General features: G+C 43.1%; 1 protein-coding gene across 2 annotated transcripts in view; it reads right to left on the reverse strand.

Annotated features, from left to right (window-relative positions):
* Positions 1–3,598: 3,598 nt before the first annotated feature.
* Positions 3,599–20,619, reverse strand: part of PRKAR1B (protein kinase cAMP-dependent type I regulatory subunit beta) — a 90,664-nt gene continuing 73,643 nt past the window's right edge. For both annotated transcript variants that reach the window (XM_027878188.1, XM_027878189.1), the window contains exons 10-11: positions 6,489–6,570; positions 3,599–6,063 (exon numbers count right to left, since the gene is read on the reverse strand). In XM_027878188.1, coding sequence (XP_027733989.1) covers positions 5,891–6,063; positions 6,489–6,570 — 255 coding nt within the window. In that variant the 3' untranslated portion in view covers positions 3,599–5,890. The remainder of the gene's footprint in view (positions 6,064–6,488; positions 6,571–20,619) is intronic.

Consider the following 20,619-nt stretch of genomic DNA (forward strand, 5'->3'; position numbering starts at 1 on the left):
CTTGAGCTGCCCCTGGTTGAGAAGGAGAAACAACCTCTTGTGTTTTTCAGCTGCTCAGTCTGTTCCCCCTCGCTGTGGTAGTGGGAATAAATGGTGGGAGGGTTTAATCAGCACTAATTCAATCTGAAGTCGCTGTGACTTTGTGCTTGGCCCACAACTGCAACCGAGAAAACGAAACCGGCGAGAAACACAACCGATCATCCGACCGTCGTAAACACATGGAAACGAAACAGAGTCACTCTGTGGCGCACATAAATTCCACACATGTGGAGGAATGCAAAGCAGCTATTGTACCCCCACTTTGCAGATCCATTTCACTGTTTTCCCAGTTTATCTGGAAAATACATACTGCATGGTACTGTACGTCGTATTTCACTGCTATGCACCATGATGTCTTCTAATGGAACAATCGCCATGCTTGTAGTCTAAGGGCAATACAAAAGTGCTTTCAAATAATAACAATACATTTTCTGTATAAAGAGGATAGGGAGTAGCCACTTCCCAGAAAGGCTTGATTTCCCTGGAGCCAGCAGTATGAACATCCAGAGCGCCAGTAACAGCAGGCAGTGGTGAGAAATTCCCTACCTCATCATCAGTCTATACATCCCGTTTCCAACTGCCAGCTCCGGGAAGAGTGGAGGCTGTCAGCACCCACCAAGGGTAAGGTGAATGCACCCAGCAAGTCTTGGCAGCACGAGGCTCCATTTATCCCATGGGGGCTTGGGCGAGGGGCACTTTTTTGGCAAACCAACTCTTTCGGCTTGGAACCGAAGCTGTGAGTAGAGGAGCAGGGTTCTCACAGCCCAGCTCCCAGAGATCACACAGCAGCACAGCATCTGCCAATTCATTCAGCACTGCTGGCCCGTGCAGCAACATGGCATGCCACTGTTCCATGTTTGGAGGCAGTTTATACTGGAATAGGAGCAGTCTTCTTGGGCAAAATGATTATTTTTTTCCTCCATAAGAGCTTTTTTAAAGAGAACTCTACACACTTCAAATTACTGAGGCACAAGAGCATGGGATGTGTGCTGCAGCTGGTCTGGGCTGTGGAGGCTCTCTGTGATACTTGTGCAGAGAGTGACTTGAAAACAAGGATTAAAACACAGCTGGGAAGGGGCTGGTGCACTCAGAAGTGAAAAGTTACCCATGCACATCTGAGACAGGAGTCAGAGCAGCCCAAGGAGACACTCATGCTTTACTTTCCTTGCCCAGGCACAGGGACGCCTCTTTTTTAAAAACTGAATCCAGATTTTCAGAAATCAGAAGAATCGCTCTGGTACTGGAGCCTGATCAAGCACAAAAAACATCCTCAGCCTTCAGAAAAAAAAACAGATGGCTGCAGATGCCAGCTCCTTTGGCCAGGCAGCGTTCTCAGAGAAAAGACCAGCTTGTTGTGTGAGTGCTGCATCCCAGATACAACTCTGCGGAGCAGCAAAGAGCCATGGAGAAATCCCTGGAGGAGGAGGAGCATCCAAGCCAATGTGTTCCCGTAACATCGAATTTTCAAGGCTACACATATGCTCATATCCAAATATGTTCTCCTTCTCTGGAGGGGAGAGGGACCTACAGAAGTGACTCTGGCTGGAAATGCTCTTATGAGTTTCTGAGCAGTCGTGTGCACTTGAAGCTCCAGGCAGAGTTGCCAAATCAATAGAAACTAGTTAAAAAAACATGCCTGGCAATGTAAGAGTAGATAATTCAGTCTCTATATAGTAAACTGGTCTTTGGAATATGAACTGTGAGACTTTAAAGTGGCTGGTGCTCAGTCACCTACTCTGTAGTGTTCTGCTGAGTCTCATCCACCTGCAACAGTCCCTGGGGATGCTGCTGCGGTTGCAGTGACTGTGTATCCCTGTGGCACTGTGATGAGCAGAGGGCAGTGGGACCTCTGCCTCCCTTTAGGGAGGTCATCATGGTGTTGCCTCTGCACAAGACAACGTTCTCTCTGCTATACAGAAATGGGCACAAAGAACAAACACAATCTCTTCCTTAAATAAGTTAAGTGAAAGGATTTATGCCCCATTTAAGACTAAAAACTGAATGGGATCCACACACCTTGCGCAACCTCCACAAGCAGGAGAAATGTCATCCTTCGTGTGGTGACCCCACTTCCGAAGAACCACTTACCACGAGAAACACAACCCAGCAGGCAAAAGCCCAACTGGTGTGCACTGGGGTTACTTGGCTCTCCAACAGGTCTTGTTTCCCACCAACACCTGAGCAGGTAACATGGTTTCAGGCTGTGCTTGCTTGATGATCAAGGATTCACGGAGTTCATATGACTGCGTGAATTTAGGCACCCAGGGCCAAGAAGCAGTTGGAATGCCTGAGAGAGCCGACAGTAATGTGATACACACACCAAAGCCTGGTCAGCCACATGGGCCTTGTAAAAACCTGAGGTGCAATTAGTTTCTATTAAAAAAAAAAAAAAAAGTATTTTCCTTTGTCTCAGGAGTCCTGAAATGGATGTGACACAATTAAAACTGACCGAAAAAAGAATGACAATGAGGAGTGGTGAGATGCTCTTTTCTGGGGAGCGTGGGCTGGTAATGTCCTTCTGGAAGGACCTCAGAGAGAGTGGTCACTTTTGATTACTACATAATGTGAGTAATTCTCTGGAAAGACCAGTCCTTCCCTCCTGAATCATAGCAAAGGGGGGAAAAATAACACACTCCAAAAATGGAAAGCTGGACAGCCCTTGGATGCCGGGAGCCGCCCAAGATTCCTGTGTGGGGGCCACTGTAGAGAAGCTGCATGGAGTGAGGCCACTGGCCCTGCCTGCTGCTCTGGGGTGACAGCTCCAGCTCTGGAGCCAAGCTTGGACCACAACACACCTACTGATGTGGCCACCCAGAGCTCTGGCAGATAGTGTGGCACCAACAACACATCGAACTCCTCTTCCTCACCCAGAAGCCAGGCCAGTCCTTCAACCCACGCCTTTACCCTGAGGCATGAGGTACAGGTGGTTCCTTTGGAGGCTCTGCCTTCTCTGAGAAGTTTGTCCTCAGTGTAGTTCTTGGCCAGCCCACAGCAGGAACACAAGCCATGGCAGCAGCACAGTACATCCCTGGTGCCAAAAATGGGGTTGTGCTTCAGATCCAGGGCAGATGGTCTTCTAAAAAACCATGTGTGGCCAGAAGTTGAGAAGAATGATTGGGAAAGATCCCTGGTTCAGTCAGGGCTTTGCCTATGATACTGGGCAAAAGGAGCAGCACTAGTGTTTGGGAAGGAAAGAGCCTGTTTTTCCCCAGGTCTCTCTACTGGCCATACAACAGACTCAGCAGCAGTCCTGAGGGTTTCAAGTCTGGCACCTGAAAAACAACAGGAAGGTCCAAGAGAAATCTTGAACCCCTCTTTCTTTATGTAGACATATATGGTTACACTTAAACAGAAGAAATTTTTTTCTTCATGCTAATCCTCCACAAACCAGTTTGGTTTCCATTACTATATATAGCACTGGGAATCTTGGTCTATTTTTTGTCCCTTTGCATCTGATTATTTTCAATAGAGTTCAAACTTCTGATGATATGCAGATTTTAATTAGAACATATCTATTCCCACAGACTTCCATTAGCAATAAACCCACAATGGCAACATATAACGTAGAAGAATTTTATTCATACTGCAATCCCGTCCCACCATCCACTGCAAATATTACAATTATCTTTAAAACATCACTGGACATCATTTTGTTCCACTTAAAGCACAGGAATCCTGGTGTTAAATGGTTACACTTCTCTTGAGATTGCTTATAACAGAACCATAATTCAAACGTTTTTTCCATGAGCTGTGAAGGTTTAAACCAAAGAATCTGCAGTGTGTCTGTGTGCTCGAGTAACTTCTAAACAGTGAGGCTAATACTTGGTGTTTAACAAGACATGTGTCTTGCATATTATGTGAAACACTCACGATTTTTTTACCAACACAACAGAAATGCAATAGGTAAAAGAACATACTTGAGTGACTGGTAACCTTTAAAAAATATTTCTTTTAAAAATTCCACAAGAGAATACAAAAACAGTGCAGCAAATAACCAAATGCGTATACATTGATCTATCTATATAGGATGTAAATGTAGGTGATAAAAACTGCAAGGCTGGAAACTGTGAATGGTCATATTTAATAACACGTGCAAGAAGCATAACATAATCATAATAAATAGCAGCAACAGATACACACTAAAGGGATCGCTGAAATTATGCTGAAATAAATTAAGCACCCTTAAGTGATGAGAGGAGCATGAAGCTGAGAAGCTTTTAGCTCTGTGAGAACCACTGTAGGCAGCTACTGGAATATTGGGCCCGTGGTGGGAGTCAACAGGAAAGTGCCAAGTTAATATTTGTTAATTCCAAAGAAGAAAGCACGTTGTGTGCCAGAAGGAGTAATTTTAGCCATGTAGCCAAGTTCACCTACACCTCTAGTTTCAAAAGGGAGATTGCTGCTGGATTTCACCTCATAACCTTTGGCATATCAAAGGTACAGAAAGTTTGTATTTACTCAGAAGAATGTTATTGTAAAGAAGAAATGGAATTTTGCCCCCGCTGAAGAGCAGGCAGTGCTGTTTAGGGTGGCTGAGATGCACAGCTTTGCTGCTGCTGGCAACAAGTTTACCTGCAAAGGAAAAGCTTCGCAAAGCATAATCCCAATGATCCCATCCTCGAGGGCTGTGCAGATTCCCACCCTCGAGGGATCTGCAAAAAGCTCTGTTTCAGGAGGAGCCCCACGTCTAGGCATGGCAGCAACGACTGCCAGTGAGGCTGAGGGACCCTGGAGGGACCTGGGCTTGAGGATCCTGGTGCTCTTTGTTTCACAATGCCTGTCTTTTGGAGGAGAGGCAGCATTTTGAAGCACTTATTTGGCTTTCAGAAAATCTTAAAAAATTCTAAAATTTAGTCATATACTACAAGAAAGGCATTTGAATTTAACTGGATCTTATTAAAAAGAGGCTGCTGTATTTGTCCCTGATGTTCAGAGGAGTGGCTGAGGACACTCTGCTGAGTTTCAAAGCCCACTTAATTCAGCAGAGAAGTTCCCATTGAAATTGTAAGGGCTCTAATGCAAATCCTCACTTAAAAATAGCTGAGGACAAATAACTTAGGTCCTAAAGGCTCCATTTGAATTCTTAGAAAATATTGTCCCTTGCCCTCTTTACACAGAAGACTGGAGCAGGCTGTTTGCCTTAGCATATCCTACAAAGCAGACCCAAAAGAGTTTGTGACACAGAGGAATGTGGCCCCTATATCTTAGACACAAACAAAATCACCCAAAAGCTCTACTTTTCCCTGGCTTGCTGGAATGATCAAAACCTTACTCCAACCTTCCCTTTAAATTGCACAACTGCCAATTGCCCCCTGGGATTTCAGACCTCTCCAGTCCATAACCAGTGAAAGTCTTTTTGAAGTGACAAACAAGAAGATATCACAGAATCACAGACTGGTTTGGGTTGGAAGGGACTTGAAACACCATGTAGATCCAGCCCCCTGCCATGGGCAGGAACACCTTTCACATCACTTGATCAAAGAAGCTTGACAAAAGGTGAATAAGACCAACTTTAAAGATAATAAGGAAAACAGAAATTCATATGTATTTTAAATAGTTAAAACCACTGTTTTGAGCCATATGATCCAACATCAGGTAAAAATCTTGTCTGCAAGCCAAGAGCCCAAAAGAGCCCCAATCTTCCCCAAAGCTAGTCTTGTCCAAACAGTTTTCTTCCCACTTCCATGATACATGAGATTTGAACTGACACCCAATACGTGACACAAACAGAAAAAAATACAAGTAAAATGCACACCTCTTTTTTTTTTTTTTTCTTCGTAAAGCTATGGAGCTGCACAGAGCAAATTTAAGTGCACAAGGTCACACAAAGGCAGCTTTCCAGAGGAATCATTTAGACGGTGAGCGAAATGAAACTGTTGTATCTCTGAATGTTTCTCTTGAGGATTTCGGAGCAAGGGCCGAGCACTCGTTCGAAGCGGGGCCGGTCCAGCTTCACACACTTCAGGGGTCCACGTGCCACCACCGTGGCAGCCCGGGGCCGGTTCAGCAGCAGTGCTATCTCACCTGGAAACAGGGACAAACACGCTGTCACACGCCCTGGGCCTCTTTTTCGGAGGGTGCATATTCCAGCCACCATCCGGTTGCTTCGCTTGTAGAACATCTCCCTTTATATATCTCTTGATAGACACTTTACATAATTCTGTTGACAGTACAAATGCATTACACATGCATAATGCATGCGTGTAAAATGCCTTTGAAAACAAATGCTTTCAGACTGTTTTGCTGATTCTGGATCTGTCTCCTGCCAGCCTCACTGGTGTAAACCAAGGAATGGATTCATCTTCCCTGAAATCTCTCACTATCGCTGAAAGCAGCGGCTGACCTGCACATAACCCTTTGCATGTGAGAGTAGAACACTAATTAAGACAATAACTACTTGATCCAGACATGCCTGTCTTTCTGAACCACGCTTAGCTGAATTTTCTTACCAAAATAATCTGATGGACCGAGTCTTCCAACTTCCACGTACTCCTCGTTGTCAGACCTGCGCTGCAGGACGGAAGCTGTGCCCTGGGAAGAGAAGTGCAGAGGGTCAGCTGGCTTTGCTCAAACCTGTTCTGCTTTAAAAAGCATCCATTCCTGGGTACTTCCTTTAGCATGTCACACTCCTTTAGTTCAGCTATGGGAGAGATGACAATTTCAGTCAATTCCTGACACAAGAATGAAAAGAATTAAAGAATTAAAAAAAAAAAAAAAATCCATCAGTAGTGCAAATGATTTCTCTGTTATGAATTGTTTGGATGCAGACATATTCAGCTAATAGAGAGAAGAGGAACAGGACAGAACCCAGGAACTCATATTTAACTAAAGCACATCATGCTGTGCAAATGTATACTTTGAGGTCGTTTAAAAATATGTTCTGGGTGGATGCAGAGCCTTGCAAGAGGGAAGATTTACATCAAAAGGAATGAAAAGGCAATTTTCCCAGTCACAATTCCGGGACATGATTTTGTAAGACAGCAACTAGAGTTTGTTCCTCATCTGATCTATTGTTGAAATGAGTGGTAAAAGGAGTTTTTAATGGTTGTTGCAACAAATGGTGATTTTTAAATGATTTTTTAGAGGCTTTGCCCGCTTGTGGCCTGTAGTGATCTGGACACCTGTGAGTCAGTCACTGGAGAGATGGAATGTGTCTCGTCTCCACTACCCTTAATAACTACTGTACCTGACACGTGCTAATACATGTCAAAACTCAGTTACAGTCTATTTAAACCTTCAAAGAGGTTTTACATGCAGAAATATTCTGACCTGGAGGAAATCTTAAATTATTCTGGCATAAAGCTTTTGTAAAGGAACAGAGAAGGTATCTGCTTTTCTGGAAAAAAAATTTACAGCAACATATGAGTCTTTTGAGTCTTCTGAGTCCAAACCAAAAGCACAGGGAAAGGCAAAATGTTAACATATTTTGATTTTAACTGAAAAATATAAGCTTTCTCCAGTGAAGAGTACTCAGTGCACATTCACTGGCTGCAAATGTTCTGTAGCCTCCTTCCACCAGAAGACACTTGTGCACCTCCAGGTATGGTGGCAGATTGAGAGACACCCCAAATCACCTTGGCTTCAATGCACCTGAAGGTGCTCTGCACCCTGCAGAACCAGCTCTTCACTTTTGCACTGAGTTTAAATACATCCTACAGTAGTGCCACACATTGTCAGGGCTGCTTCAGGTCTGCCTTTTGCTTTTCTAAGACATGAGGGCCCAGTAATAACCCAAAGCTGCAGAATATCCACTATTATGTAGCAAATGATCATAACTTGATTCCTTTGGAACGAGCACTACTAAGTTGCTCTAATACCCCTGTGTTGCATCACGTCCTATTTCATAATGAGGTTATTTTTGAGCCCACAGACTTTACAAATTGCTGGGCTGCTCTAGGTTAACTCATGTGCTATATGAATGAAGAGGTAAATCTTGTTTCTTCTATCAAGTTTTCAGCAAAAATTCCTTATCCTTCGTGTAACTAAACTGTTCCACCAAAGCTGCTGTTTCACAAGATCTTCCAGTAAATCTGCAAGGGCATGAAAATGTGTGATGAGCGCCGTTACTCACACCCGCTGCAGCTTTCAGAACAGACACACATTCACAAGCAGCACTCTCAGAAATACCCCACACAGGGAATAATGTTTGTATTGACCTCTCTCTTGCCAAAATTGGGATCAGGTGCAGCTCACTGAACTGGTGCTGTTCTCATTGCCTGTGCAGTGTAGATGGATTCAGCTTCAGAAGCACTTCCAGCCCTTGTTGTCCTCTCCATCCCCATCTGGAGCCTGGCAAAAACCTAACCCCTTGACCCAAATAGCTGTGTGCAATCCTTGTCTCCAGTCTCTTTCCCAAAACTGTTCTGTTTTTTTTGTTTTTGTTTTTGTTTTTTTTTTTTTAAGCTTTCAGTACAGATGTTTTATTACATAAACCAAGAAAAAGTCCCTGAAGCAATCATACTGACTGCCCAGGTCAAACTAAGAAACTCAGTTCCCCAATGCTCACCTTGAGCATGTTGCCATAAAGGTAATCACAATATCAAGCAATATTGCTTTCATCCCCCTGAGTGGCAGCTTTTATTGTGGCTAATATTTTTCTGACAAGGTCCATATGATATAAGACTCCAGTAAGTCAGTCTTCTGAAGCAATTTCTTCCACTGTTCCACTACAGTCGGCCTTTTTAATCCAAGAAACACCATGATATCTGTTGGAGAAGGACAGATGTGTCTGGCCTCCACAATAAACACTTGGCTTGGCAGGATAAAGCAACGCATATTCCAGATACATATTTTTCCACTCTTGTTTTAACAGTCACATAGGCTTTTCCCGTTGCCCAGTGAGAACAGGTCTATCGTGGAGCAAAACAAGTTTCCTGAAACCCTGACAGCGAGCACCCAGATGTCAGCTCTGATTACACTGCTTGGCCTCTCGTTGCACCAGTAACCAGCTCCACAAGTACATCCTGGAGCATTGTCAGAGTGACCTTCACGGGAAGACTGTCCACTCCGTGAAACAAAGAAGATGTATTTATAATTGTCTGTCTGTATCACCTTCACTGTGTGTGTCTTATCTCTGGAATCAACGCTACCCTGACTGTGTTAGAGGAAGAGTCCAGTTGCGGACGAACAGTGCAACTGGGGCAAAAACAATACAGAAATGAAATAATGTGGAATAAAATAAAATAATACAGAATAAAATGCTACAGGAACAATCCTTTATTCCCATATGAATTCAGTGTTGACCCCTACCCTTGCCCTCATCACAGATTTCATGGCTGTATTTCATTTTACTTTACTTGTTAAATCTTTCTGGTGAAGTTTTTGAGCTTTTGTGATGATTTTAATTATCCTTCTTGTGCTTTAGCAAACCCCACCTCCTAGAAATGATAGGACTGAATAAATCCTCTGAGCTCTGTCCTGGGAGGCAGGGGCATTATCTAGCAAGGATTCAGGGGCTTAACACTCTCCCTCCCAAACGCATTTGGTCTCAGTGGGGAAGATTTCTCCTTAAATGACATACAAAACTTGGCAAGATCAGTCTCTGAAACAAACTGCACAATCCTAGATTTGCAGGATCAGGCTGTTTAGTGCTGCCCAAGTTAAAATACTGCCTTGTACACTCATAGCCATTTCAGCCTCCTACATCACCAAGCAAACCCTACAGAGCATGGGCTCAAAGACCGTCCAGAAGTTTGACACCATGTAATAAATCAGGCCTTTGTGATGATATTAAACCGAAGGCAGACAGGCATGCCTTTCTGCTAGCAGACACTTGGGAGTGAAATTATGAGCTCTGGGGGATCCAGGAATATTCCCTTTCAGTCACTGGGGAGTGCCTGCATTCCCAGGAACCGGTATCATTAACCTCCTCTCCTCTCCCCCAAGTAAATACGGGCATCTTATTGCAAAAACAACAAGAGTAGGAGTTCCCAAAGCAATGTGCCATCACCACCTCTCTGCCACCCTCACCCCACGCACCTGCCTGCTCCCCCTGTCACTGTCCTGGTGCAGTGCTGGGAGTGTTTATTCGACTCCTTCAAATGCATCAGCAGTTTGGTTTGTAAAAAATTTACGGCTCAGATATGGCACCACAATTTAAGATATAAAAAATAAATTAAGGTTTATAATCCATGAGCTCCCATCCTCTCCAAAGTAATGAGATTTTGATAGATGTTTCGCTTTTAAACTCTCAGACCCTACGGATGAATGAGACATCCTACAATACAAAGACAGCAGCCCATCTGGATCAACACTGAGATTCCCAGGCCTTATCCTGCAGGTACTTACAAGCACTAATTGCTCCAGGAGCCCTGTTTTTATATTTAAGTGTGAATCCTATAGCCAGCAGTTGGCTGAAGTAGCCTGGCTACGAAAGGCAACTATGATTCATGATGCTAAAAACTGAAATACTTTTTGTTTTTAATATTTTTTTTCCTCTATTCCAGATCAGTGGATCAGAAGGGATCACTCCCAGGCAGCACAAGGCAAAATGTGGTACCCTGTGTTACATCTGAGTGGGACAGGCTGTGCAGGATGGTCTTCACCAGGGCCAGAGGGCAGGATGGGAAACCCAGTGCCATTTTAGAAACTTGTTTAAAAGTCAGTCATGTTGATCTTTTGGTTTTGCTTGTCTAGCTACCCATTTTAGAGACATAGCAATCAGTAAAAAATCCGGTGGGGCTCCATCTTTGGTAAAGGATAATTATTAAAAAGGAAAAATTATTAAAATGAAAAGAAAATAAATTCCATTTTCATAAGCAGGAAGTTACCTCTTCCGTTTGTATTTCACACCTTTTTTTTTTTTTTTTTTTTTTTTACTTCAAAAAAAGCACAGAAAACAGTTTTTCCCCCATGGCCTCAAAATGTTACATTTTTATCCTAGTTTTGAGCTCAGAAAGTTTTTCTAGCCTATTTTATTTTTCTCTTCACCACCCACTACAAAGAGCAGTGCAGTCTATGGAAGTGGAGATGGAAAGGTCAGGCTGATCCATCTGCGATTGCCATTAACTCCATCAATTGCAGCTACAAACATACCTTTGCTCTTTCTCACTTTGTTAATCTGCACACTCCATAATTCTCACATTCAAAAGATAAGCTTCCCCTCACTCCACAGTCACATAAACCCTCATTATATGTCACTATTAAATCTTTGCACAGTTACTACAAAAGCCGAAGGAAGGGGCTGTGCAGTGGAACAAAATGCTCCTGCTCACATGGTGAAGCAGAGGGACTGGATGGGAGCTACGGCTCTGAAATGAATTAAAAGATCTGTCACACAGTATGATTCTGCCAGTATTTTATTGAATTGCAGGCAAGATGAGGTTTGTGGAAGTAATATATTTTATTAGACCAACAAGCAGAGCTAGAAAAGGGAGAAGAGCTTTTGGGCATATATGCCTTTATTTGAGTTACCTGTTTCTCCAGGTATAGCTAATAAAATCCACCATTCCTCTGTCTACAGACACTGTCTGGGCCATGTTCTTACACTATAATAGCTACAACCACAGTAAGTTGCACCTTATTTATACCTATCTGCCTGCTTACAGGTTAATGCCACCATAAATCATTCATAGAGCATCTCCAAATCATTACCTTAATTTAAGGAGAGTCAAAAGCCAGAGCTCCCAATAATATAAAATTGGGAGACCTGTTTCACCCTCCATTTAAAAACCAATAATTTAAATCAGTTCTGTTGTCTGATGTGAAGCCTCAAACAACTTCCCTCTCATGACTATGGTTCATGATGAGCCTGTTAAGATGGGTGGGTGCACAAACAGCCCCGGGTTTGCACTGAATGAAAAAGTGGTGGCTGTTTGCTTTTCTTATCTCCAGCAAGTGGGTTCTTTCCTGCATCCATTAGGGCTCAGTACAATCACAGTGCAAGGCAATGGCCAAGCTAATGAGCTACTGAGAGCTTTTGATAAAAAACATGTGACATTTTACACATTCAGCTTTTTAAATGTGGTTGTGACTCAGTGAATTTGGAGTTGCACTGATTTCAGGGGATTTTCAGAAAGCCAGCACCTTGGGGATATGGTTAGGATTAATAATGCAAGGTCAGAGGAGCTCTAAAGGCACCCTGATACCCACCCAATATCCTTTAGAAAGCAGTGCTGACAAAAGCACCTCCGCACTGCAACAACCACAGCATCCACGTCTACGATGATCGTTATTTTGTCGATATCAACTAATGCATCATGATCTTATTGGCCCTAATTCTCAACGACAATAAAGCACACCAAAATCTGGCAGAGGTGGAAAGCACCTGTCACTGCCCAGCTGGCAGGGGTCCTACACATCAGACAGATAGCACGGTTTGCTGTGTGTACCAGCTATATCACACCTGCAGCAGACTGCCCTATGTGTGCCTGAGCTTCCAGCCCTTTGCTATTTAGACACTTTTATATTAGTTTAGGAATAACACCCAGACCCGAGAGAGAGGAACAAAGCTGTCTAGAGCAGGCACCAAAATAGCCACAAACATTAAGGTACTTTTAAAAAAGACAATCAATCATAAGCCAAGTGTAGCTTAAAACAGCAGCCGCAGGGCATTTCCTAGGAATATATGGGAGGCCGGGGTTAGGGCCCAGACATGACTACACCCAGCCCATCATTAATCACCAGGAAATGCCTTTGTCTTGATGGTTCAGTATTTAAAATCATAGATGTCTGACATGGGAAGACCTTTTCAATTGTTTTGTTCGTCCCCCTGTTGCAGTAGTTCAGACAATCTTCCCCTTCAGTGTTTATTTGATACAATCTGCATTAAACCTGTGCTGTGCCTATGCATTCCCCCAAAGTAAAAGAAATGCTATTATTAGATGGAAGAAGTCAAGATTCAGGCAGGGAGAGACCAGTAAACATAGTGAAAAACCAAAAAGAGTGGAATACACTGCACCAATTGCAATTTGCTTCATGCATGGGAGACCCCTGCAGTACTTGAGTGAAATAAAGTAGGCTTTGCACAAAAATTGGCATTTTTTTGCTAAACCTTTTCTCTTGAAAGGCTTTTCAGAAGGGAAATTTCAAGTTTTACAGTATTTTGACTTCAAAATGTTGCCCTTGAGCCACAGCAGCAGAGCTAAAATCAGGCAAGATCACACAAGTGTCCAATAGAAGCGTATCCATGTGTTGGGAAACTCATGACTTCATCATCATCATCATCATCCCCCATCATAAGATGGAGGTACACCACAACCTCCATGCCCTAGTAGTCCCATGCTTCTTCATACCACCAGATGCCAACTGGGACTGGGAAGCCTGGGAGTGAGGGGATGGTGACAGAGGGATAAGGATACCAGCTCTGAGCCATGGGAGGAACCCCTTGCCTGGGGTGTGATCCTCCTTGGCTAGTTGTCCTGGCTCCATGCCCAGAAAGCTGGGAAGCAGTTGCACCACAGCCTTTGGGGTTCCTTGGCATTTTTATCTTTACTCCATTCTGGGATTTTAGTCGCCACACTAATTGCAAATTCAGTCACCTGTTGCAGGGGTGACAAGAAGCAGACCTACTCAGTAAAGGTGGGCTCAGATGTTGGTTTTAATGAATCATCTCAGTGATACTTGGCCTTGACTAATCAGTAGCTTCTGTGGGAAAACAACTGAATTAATATTCATCCTGGTGCCAGATTTTAGAGACCGTCTGTGCCAAGCACTATTGGCAACAAGGCCCTGTTTTCCTCCCTCAGACATGTCAGCGTACAAAGCCATAAAAGTCACAAAGGAAAAAAAATGTTGCATTTTAGAGATTCTTTCTTTCTACAAAGCTAGCCATTATCTTGACTCTCTCTGAAGCCAGGAAACGTCCACTGAGTCAACATAAAAGTGACTCCATAATGGGTTATTCATCAACTGTTCATATTTGTGACTGACCTGACAGGGCTCATCCCCTGGAAGCAGAAGCACGGAGCGCTACCACCTACAGCCAGGGCAGGGGTGAATGTATGGGAGAGAAAACATGAAAACAGTGCTCAACCTCCCTCACCCTGCCTGCAAAATCCTTTCTGGTGAAAATCGTTTTTAGCTGTTAATGTTGTTTTACGGCCCAATTACTCCTACCACCATCTGCTTCTTTGTGAAAACATTCTGTAGATGCTGAAGTAACCAGACCAAGCAAAGAGCTGAGACAGACATTGTCATTAAAGTCTCATAACTAATGCTGTGACCAGGGCTGGGAGAGCAGCTGTGGCCAGTAAGGGCAGCAGTTCCTGAGCAAGAAATAAAACTTGGAGCAAACTTGGGGAAGGAAAGAAGAGAGTTTATCACAGAGATCAGTAAAATCCCCTATATAAACTCTCTTTTAAGTTCTTCCAGTTGGTGAATCTTGTGTGTACAAAGGACCAAATTCTGAAGTCCAGAATTAAAAACCTCACAAACTGAAAGTTGCCTCATCCTGGAGCACACTGGGAAGGGTCTTCTATGCTCCAGAAAATCCACACTGCACAGCTAATGAAGGAACTCTAAGGGGTATATTCTTGCAGCAAATCTGCAGCCAACTCAGTGGTATCTTGGCAGAGGGGGGACAAAAGCCATTCCAGTAAGGGACAGCTTTAACGTAATCCAGAGAAAGGGATGAACTTCAGCAGGGATTGGAAAATTCTCCATTTCTCTTGCACCAGGTTGGGCACCACTATATTTCAGGTCTTGTTTATACTGCAGTGTTTTTGCTTGAAGACAGAGAAGCTCTCCTCAGGACAGAGTTTCCAGCTCCTGACACAGCACGTGCCTTTAATTTCAGTTCAGATTTAATGTGCCTCGGGCCACAAAGTTCCTGCTCACGTTGACTAAATTATTTGAATCAGGGCTTGTGAGCTCAGTCTTCAATGCCAAAGGAGCTTATAGGGATATTGAGAACCTTCTGAAAACCTGAAGGGGTAAACAGCCTGCGCTGCTCTCCTTGCTCCCGTGGAGAGGTGTTTCATTACCTGAGAACCTCTAATGCTTTTGTAGACTTCCCTGGTAGGAAGACACTACTGGATAGGTCTAAAGAGCACCAACCATTCCCCAAAACAGCTCAGTAAGAAGTCCCAGGCTGTTTTGAACACAGAGAAAATCCTGCACTCTGATTTCTCTACAAATTCAAATGGAGATTTCCATGTATCCTATAGTGGTGGGATAAGAGGCCAGGGCGTGGCTGTCATTCCACCATAAACTTCAATTTTATGGGTTTACAAATCAGATGTTTTAAATTACAGCTGAATGAGATTGAAGACTCCTACACAAGTTGTCATGTCAAAAGTGAACTGGGGAAACATTCATACACTTTTTTTTTTTTTTTTGCTGGGTATAGAATGTGAGAAAGAGAGGATGGGAAAACTACTTCTAAGCCTTTGGGAATATTATGGCTACACTGCATCCTTGCTGGGGTTTTTCCTCAAGACATAAGTTTACCAATCTCCCAGACACAGAGTAACACAGCAAGTCCTGTGTGTACCTCATGATGCTGACCTGCACAATGTCCTCATTCCTGGTGTCCTGGAAGACCACCAGCACATCACTCCTCAACTGCCCTTTTAGCCCTCAGGGCCTGCTGATAGCATCATTCCTGGGACAGCTTTCATGTTAGAGCTAAGGATCAGCAGTTCTAGGGCTACTTTCCAAAAGAAGACAAATCCTTTGAACTATGTAGCCAAAGACACTGAAACTATTCCTTTAGCCAGTAAATAATCTTGGATTTTTATTGTTTGCCAACCTTTGATTTATGAAAGACTTTTCTACAAAAACAAGTGGAGAAATCAACAAATTTCTGTCAGCAATACAAAAATGCAAGTTACTTCCACATAACCTGCAGCAGAAAATAACACCCACTGTTTTTGGGTGGCAAAATTTAACCTAAAGGAAGAAGATTGGTCTGTTAATGACAGGATGCTGGCCATAGGGCTAGCACTGCTTCTCTGCCTGAGACCTTCCATGAGCAAAATCATGGAGGTCCACACCATCAAGATGTCTAAGTCTCATGGATTATTTTCAGCAAGAAGGAAGAACTATCTTAATTCTTGTGCCTGTGCTTCAGATCATAGCTGTGTAGGTTGCTTTTACACTGTTTTGCTTCCCATTAGACCTCTTTTTCAAAATACTTTATTTTCCTAGTATAAAAACTCTCTGATCTTAATGGTTTTGGAGAAGGATGAAGCAAGAGGACTTCTGGTTGTGGACTCAAGATTGAGTCATGACTGGGTTTGACAATATTTTTTTAACTGTACATTTTTAAACTATTATATCTTATTCTCCACTCTCTGGGTTCATAGCAACTCCCAGAATTTACATACAGTTGTCCTGGTTTCTGCCGCAAACGAGGAACAAAATCTGCAAAGTTCTAAAATAGACTAGAAATACTGGCTAATCTGAAGTTTCACAAAATTCTTAAGGAAATGCTCCATCATCTATCACTTCTGAGGTTTCAGATTTTGCAGAGTTCACCACAAGCTACTGCACTGCAGTGGTTATTAGTGAGACAGGGTTGGAAGGAAAGGCCAAAAGCTGCAGTCACTGACAGGTCCTCCATGACTGGTGGGAAGAAGAACAGGAGCTGATTCCTATGAAACACCACTGTCTCATGATACTGCATGGATGCACAGCCTGATCCACCACCCATGGAAGTCAAAATTAAACTGAGTTGAACAAGAGCTGGACTAAGCTGACATTTCTGTCCCTTTGACTCAGCAAAATACTTCACCTGCATCCCTAGTCAGGATGGGACCCAGTCACACACCTAACTTTCCATCTTTGACGTCAGCTGGCCATTAAAAACGGATCCTGAACACAGAGCAACTTTGTAGCAGGGCCAATGGAAGTGCTGTTGCTCCAGCACAACTGGGTGATATCAAGAAAATTGAACGTCCCTTTCCTGTAAGAGCTCTGTGGGAAACAATGTCTCTGCAGTTAAAAATAAGCAGAGTACAGAGCCCTGGTGCCTGCTGGCTCTGTTTATTTGGCATATTTTGTTTATTGGGTACATTAGGAGTCGCTGCAGACTGCCTTTGACAAACATTTTCAGTATCAACAAAATCCTAGTAACACTAAGCAGTTCAGATTGTAGCCTTTGAAACTCCTTTTCTAGACAACATTCATCTTCCTAATTAATAATTAATCGCACTGTGTTTTAAAGAGATTATCAGGTGTGATAGCAGAGTGTGCCTAAGGCAGTGACTTCATTATCCATACGGAAGAAGTTTACTTTGTAGTTCTCCTGCCTGTCGCAGGGGTAGGTGCCAAAGGGGTCTCTCTTAGGTTAGAATGTCAAAGAGCAACAATTTAGGGCAGGAAACAATTGGGCTATTATTTTTCTTTTTTTTTTTTTTTCTTTTCCTTCTTGAGGAGCTTTTAAAATCATAAATCTTCAGATGCTTGTTGGGCAATTTAAGGCTCAAGTCGAGTTTTCCTACAGAAAGGCCCAATTCCTTGCAGGACGGGGTGCCCTTCCGAGGCTGACAGTGGCCCTTCCGCTGCTGGTGCACGTTTCCATGGTAGGAAGAGTTTACAAACACTGTTCCACCTAACAAGGCTTTGAACTGCATCTGTGCAGAGACGCCCCACAGCGTGCCAAGAGTGTCAACGGGGCTGGAAACACTGATTTCACCTAAGGACAGTATCTCCAGCACGCTCTGGGCAAGAACTCGCAGCAGATCCTGCCCAGACCAGAGCCAGTTTGTGGGCCTGACTTGAAATGTCAACAGCAGCATGAAAGGAACAGCCCCCCCAAGGATTGCTGGGCCGTTTGCAATGTGACCAGCCAAGAATACTGCTGGACAAATAATCATTACCAATTAATTTGATTCATTTCTGTCAGTGAGGCAGCTCTGTGCATTAATTCTGAAAGGACTCCTGCACTATCAATGATTCATTTTTTCTTTCTATTATGTGCCACTTTTTCTATTCCCATTTCCTGGTTCCACCAGACAGATGCCTTTTCCCATTAAGTTTTTTCTCACCTTTAGGAAGGGTCATCAGGATTACAACCACTGATGGGGAAACAGGGAAGGTAATGTTCTGCTCACAACTAGACAGGTGAGACTTACAATCAGATGCCCTGACTCTGCCTCCTCTCTAACCAGCAGGATAATAATGAAAAACACAAATCCCCAGTTTTTTTGAAGTGCTTTTGATAAAGGAATTACAGAGGAGGGTGCAACAACCCCCTGTAACTTACCACTAATCTGCAATTAAATATGCTAATTTTTAAAGTTGAAACAAAAAATCTGATGCCAAACTACTCGATACCATGGGTCCATTTCTCCTTGAATTGTCTCCTGTGAATTATCTTCTATTTTTAGGTCCTTTATTTTTAGGCTGCTGCATGCTATTGCTGGGCAGCTCGACCGGCTATTAATTGGAAATGTTTTACTTCTCATGCAGTTTTATTTCTATGCTTTCTGCACCACTTAAACCAACCTGTCCTTGGAGGAGATGACAGGCTGCAGAGAGCACATTTAAAGGGCAGTCACAAGCTGTGCTCTTCAGGCACAGTGTGGCCTCTTAGAAAACCTTTTGCTGTTCTCTCCTCCTACACCTGTACACGTTTGTGTCTGCGCACACATTTTTCTTAAACCATGTCAAACTTTATGAGCATTAAGGCCATATGGCAGCAGTTCAGCAAGCTCTCAGTGTGCAGCTGAGATGAAAAGGCTCCCTGAGCGCAGTCGGAGGAGTCCCGTGACAGAATCCGTGTGCCGTGTACGGTGCTCGGTCATGACAAGCGATCCGAGTGATCTGACACGGGGAGGGCTGGGAGCTGGAAAACCCAGCAGGGCACTTCACGGCTGCAGGTCCCCGCATTTTTGGCAGCTGTGCTACAGACTTCGAGGTACTGTGCCACCCAGCCAAGTTGGAAGCTGAACTTGAGAGAGTGGTACACGATCATAACCGCTATTTTTAATGCTATTGTCACTACCTTCCTCAGTAACCTAGACAACAGCAAAACCCTCTCTTCTTTCCAGTTTTCAGAGCACTACTACACTAGTTTGAACTACTGTTCGAGCTGGAGTCAGTGGCAAAGCTCAAGTCGGGAATAAAATCAGCCCCCATTCAACTGGCATTTCATTTGCTGGGACTTTTAACTCCACAAAGCTCACATGCCTTTGCATCTACCACTTTAAAAAGCTGGCTAAAAATATTTGCGTTATCTGAAGTCAGATGAATAAATCCTCCCCGGTGCCGGGTACACAGTGTGGCAGTGCACGACACAACTGCAAATTTATTTGTTAGAAACCATACATCTGTTATGATTTACTCTTGCCAAAATATAATTCTTTATGGCAACAATTGTTTCATGGTGCTTAAAGTTTTTCACCTCCGTGCCAGGAATCTCATATGGGATAATTCCATGACCTTGGAATCCAGCAGATACATTCCACATCTGTCTGGTCTGGGAAAGCCCGAGTTTGTTGTGTGAAAACCATAGTGGGAAAGTAAGACCTGGAAATATCTGAATATACAGAAAATTCAGGGCTGCTTATTTTTTTCTTTTTTTTAATTATCAGTGTCAAGTGCAGTAAATTAATCTCACAGAAGTCGTTGCTTTGCTTTTGTAAGCAGACATTCACTTCTGGTCCTATCTTCAAATTCAGGAATATGCTATAAACACTACAGTAATTCTATCTTTGGAAAAAATTAAAGCCTTTAAATATTAAAACTAAATCTTGTTGAAGACCACTTGAGATTTAAATGGAAAAGCATCCAATCTACTCCAAGTAAACATTTTCCTGGTGCCCGTGAAGATTTAGGATGTCAAAAGAACCATAGCTGTCCTGTAATCTCAGGGTAATTCTCCTTTCATTAGACTTTTTGACAAAAAATGAATCATAAACAGCTTTGTGAGCAGTGAACTTGAAAATATCTGGTTTCCTGTGATTCTTCTCTGTTTCCATTTTCTGTTATTCTAATAATTTGGCTGAGCTCCTGCTGCAGCCTTGCTGTCCAAGGGGCAATGTAGCATTTCCATGCATACAGCCTGCACCCCAAATAACCTGCACCCCAAATAACCTGTGCAACACTGGGGATATTCCTGGCTAGGAACTGCTGTTCTGATCCTCACCAGGGCTATAAGTCTTCCTTTCAAAGATGTGAACTCCTGTAAAATCAGATTTAGAATACAAAGCCTAAACTGTATGTGAGCAGGCAGAAATACTACCACAGCACAAGAAATAGTTGAAACTGGATATCCGTTCTTTAAAGTAGAAAAATATAGGCAATTTCCAAAGGGAGAAACTATGTCAGATTTACAGTGGAAGGGTGAGGTGAGCAGATACTTTATACAATATGGAGTGTTGATGCCTTTCTACCCATTCAAGTCTTAACAGCTGTTTCAGTAAAAGGGGGAAAATAAAGGCCCTTGGTAACTCTTAAACAAGCTGCCAATTTTCCACATGGGATTTGATGGCTAAGAAAATTGGGTTTTCCCAGTCTCGTGCTGCTGCAAAGAATAACAGCACACTTAGTAACGCTAGGAGAGATTCAAATTCTTTATTTATGAAAAAAACTTGTACTTCCCAAGTTTTTCTTATATACTATCTTCTTAACAAAAAAAGATTCCCTAATATCTAGTCTCTTTTATTCTGACACTATTGTTTCGAAGGGATAGTGCTT

Source organism: Empidonax traillii, unplaced genomic scaffold (genome assembly GCF_003031625.1).
Source record: "Empidonax traillii isolate 1590-97213 ecotype Southwest subspecies unplaced genomic scaffold, ASM303162v1 scaffold39:size2480183, whole genome shotgun sequence".
Taxonomy (NCBI): domain Eukaryota; kingdom Metazoa; phylum Chordata; class Aves; order Passeriformes; family Tyrannidae; genus Empidonax; species Empidonax traillii.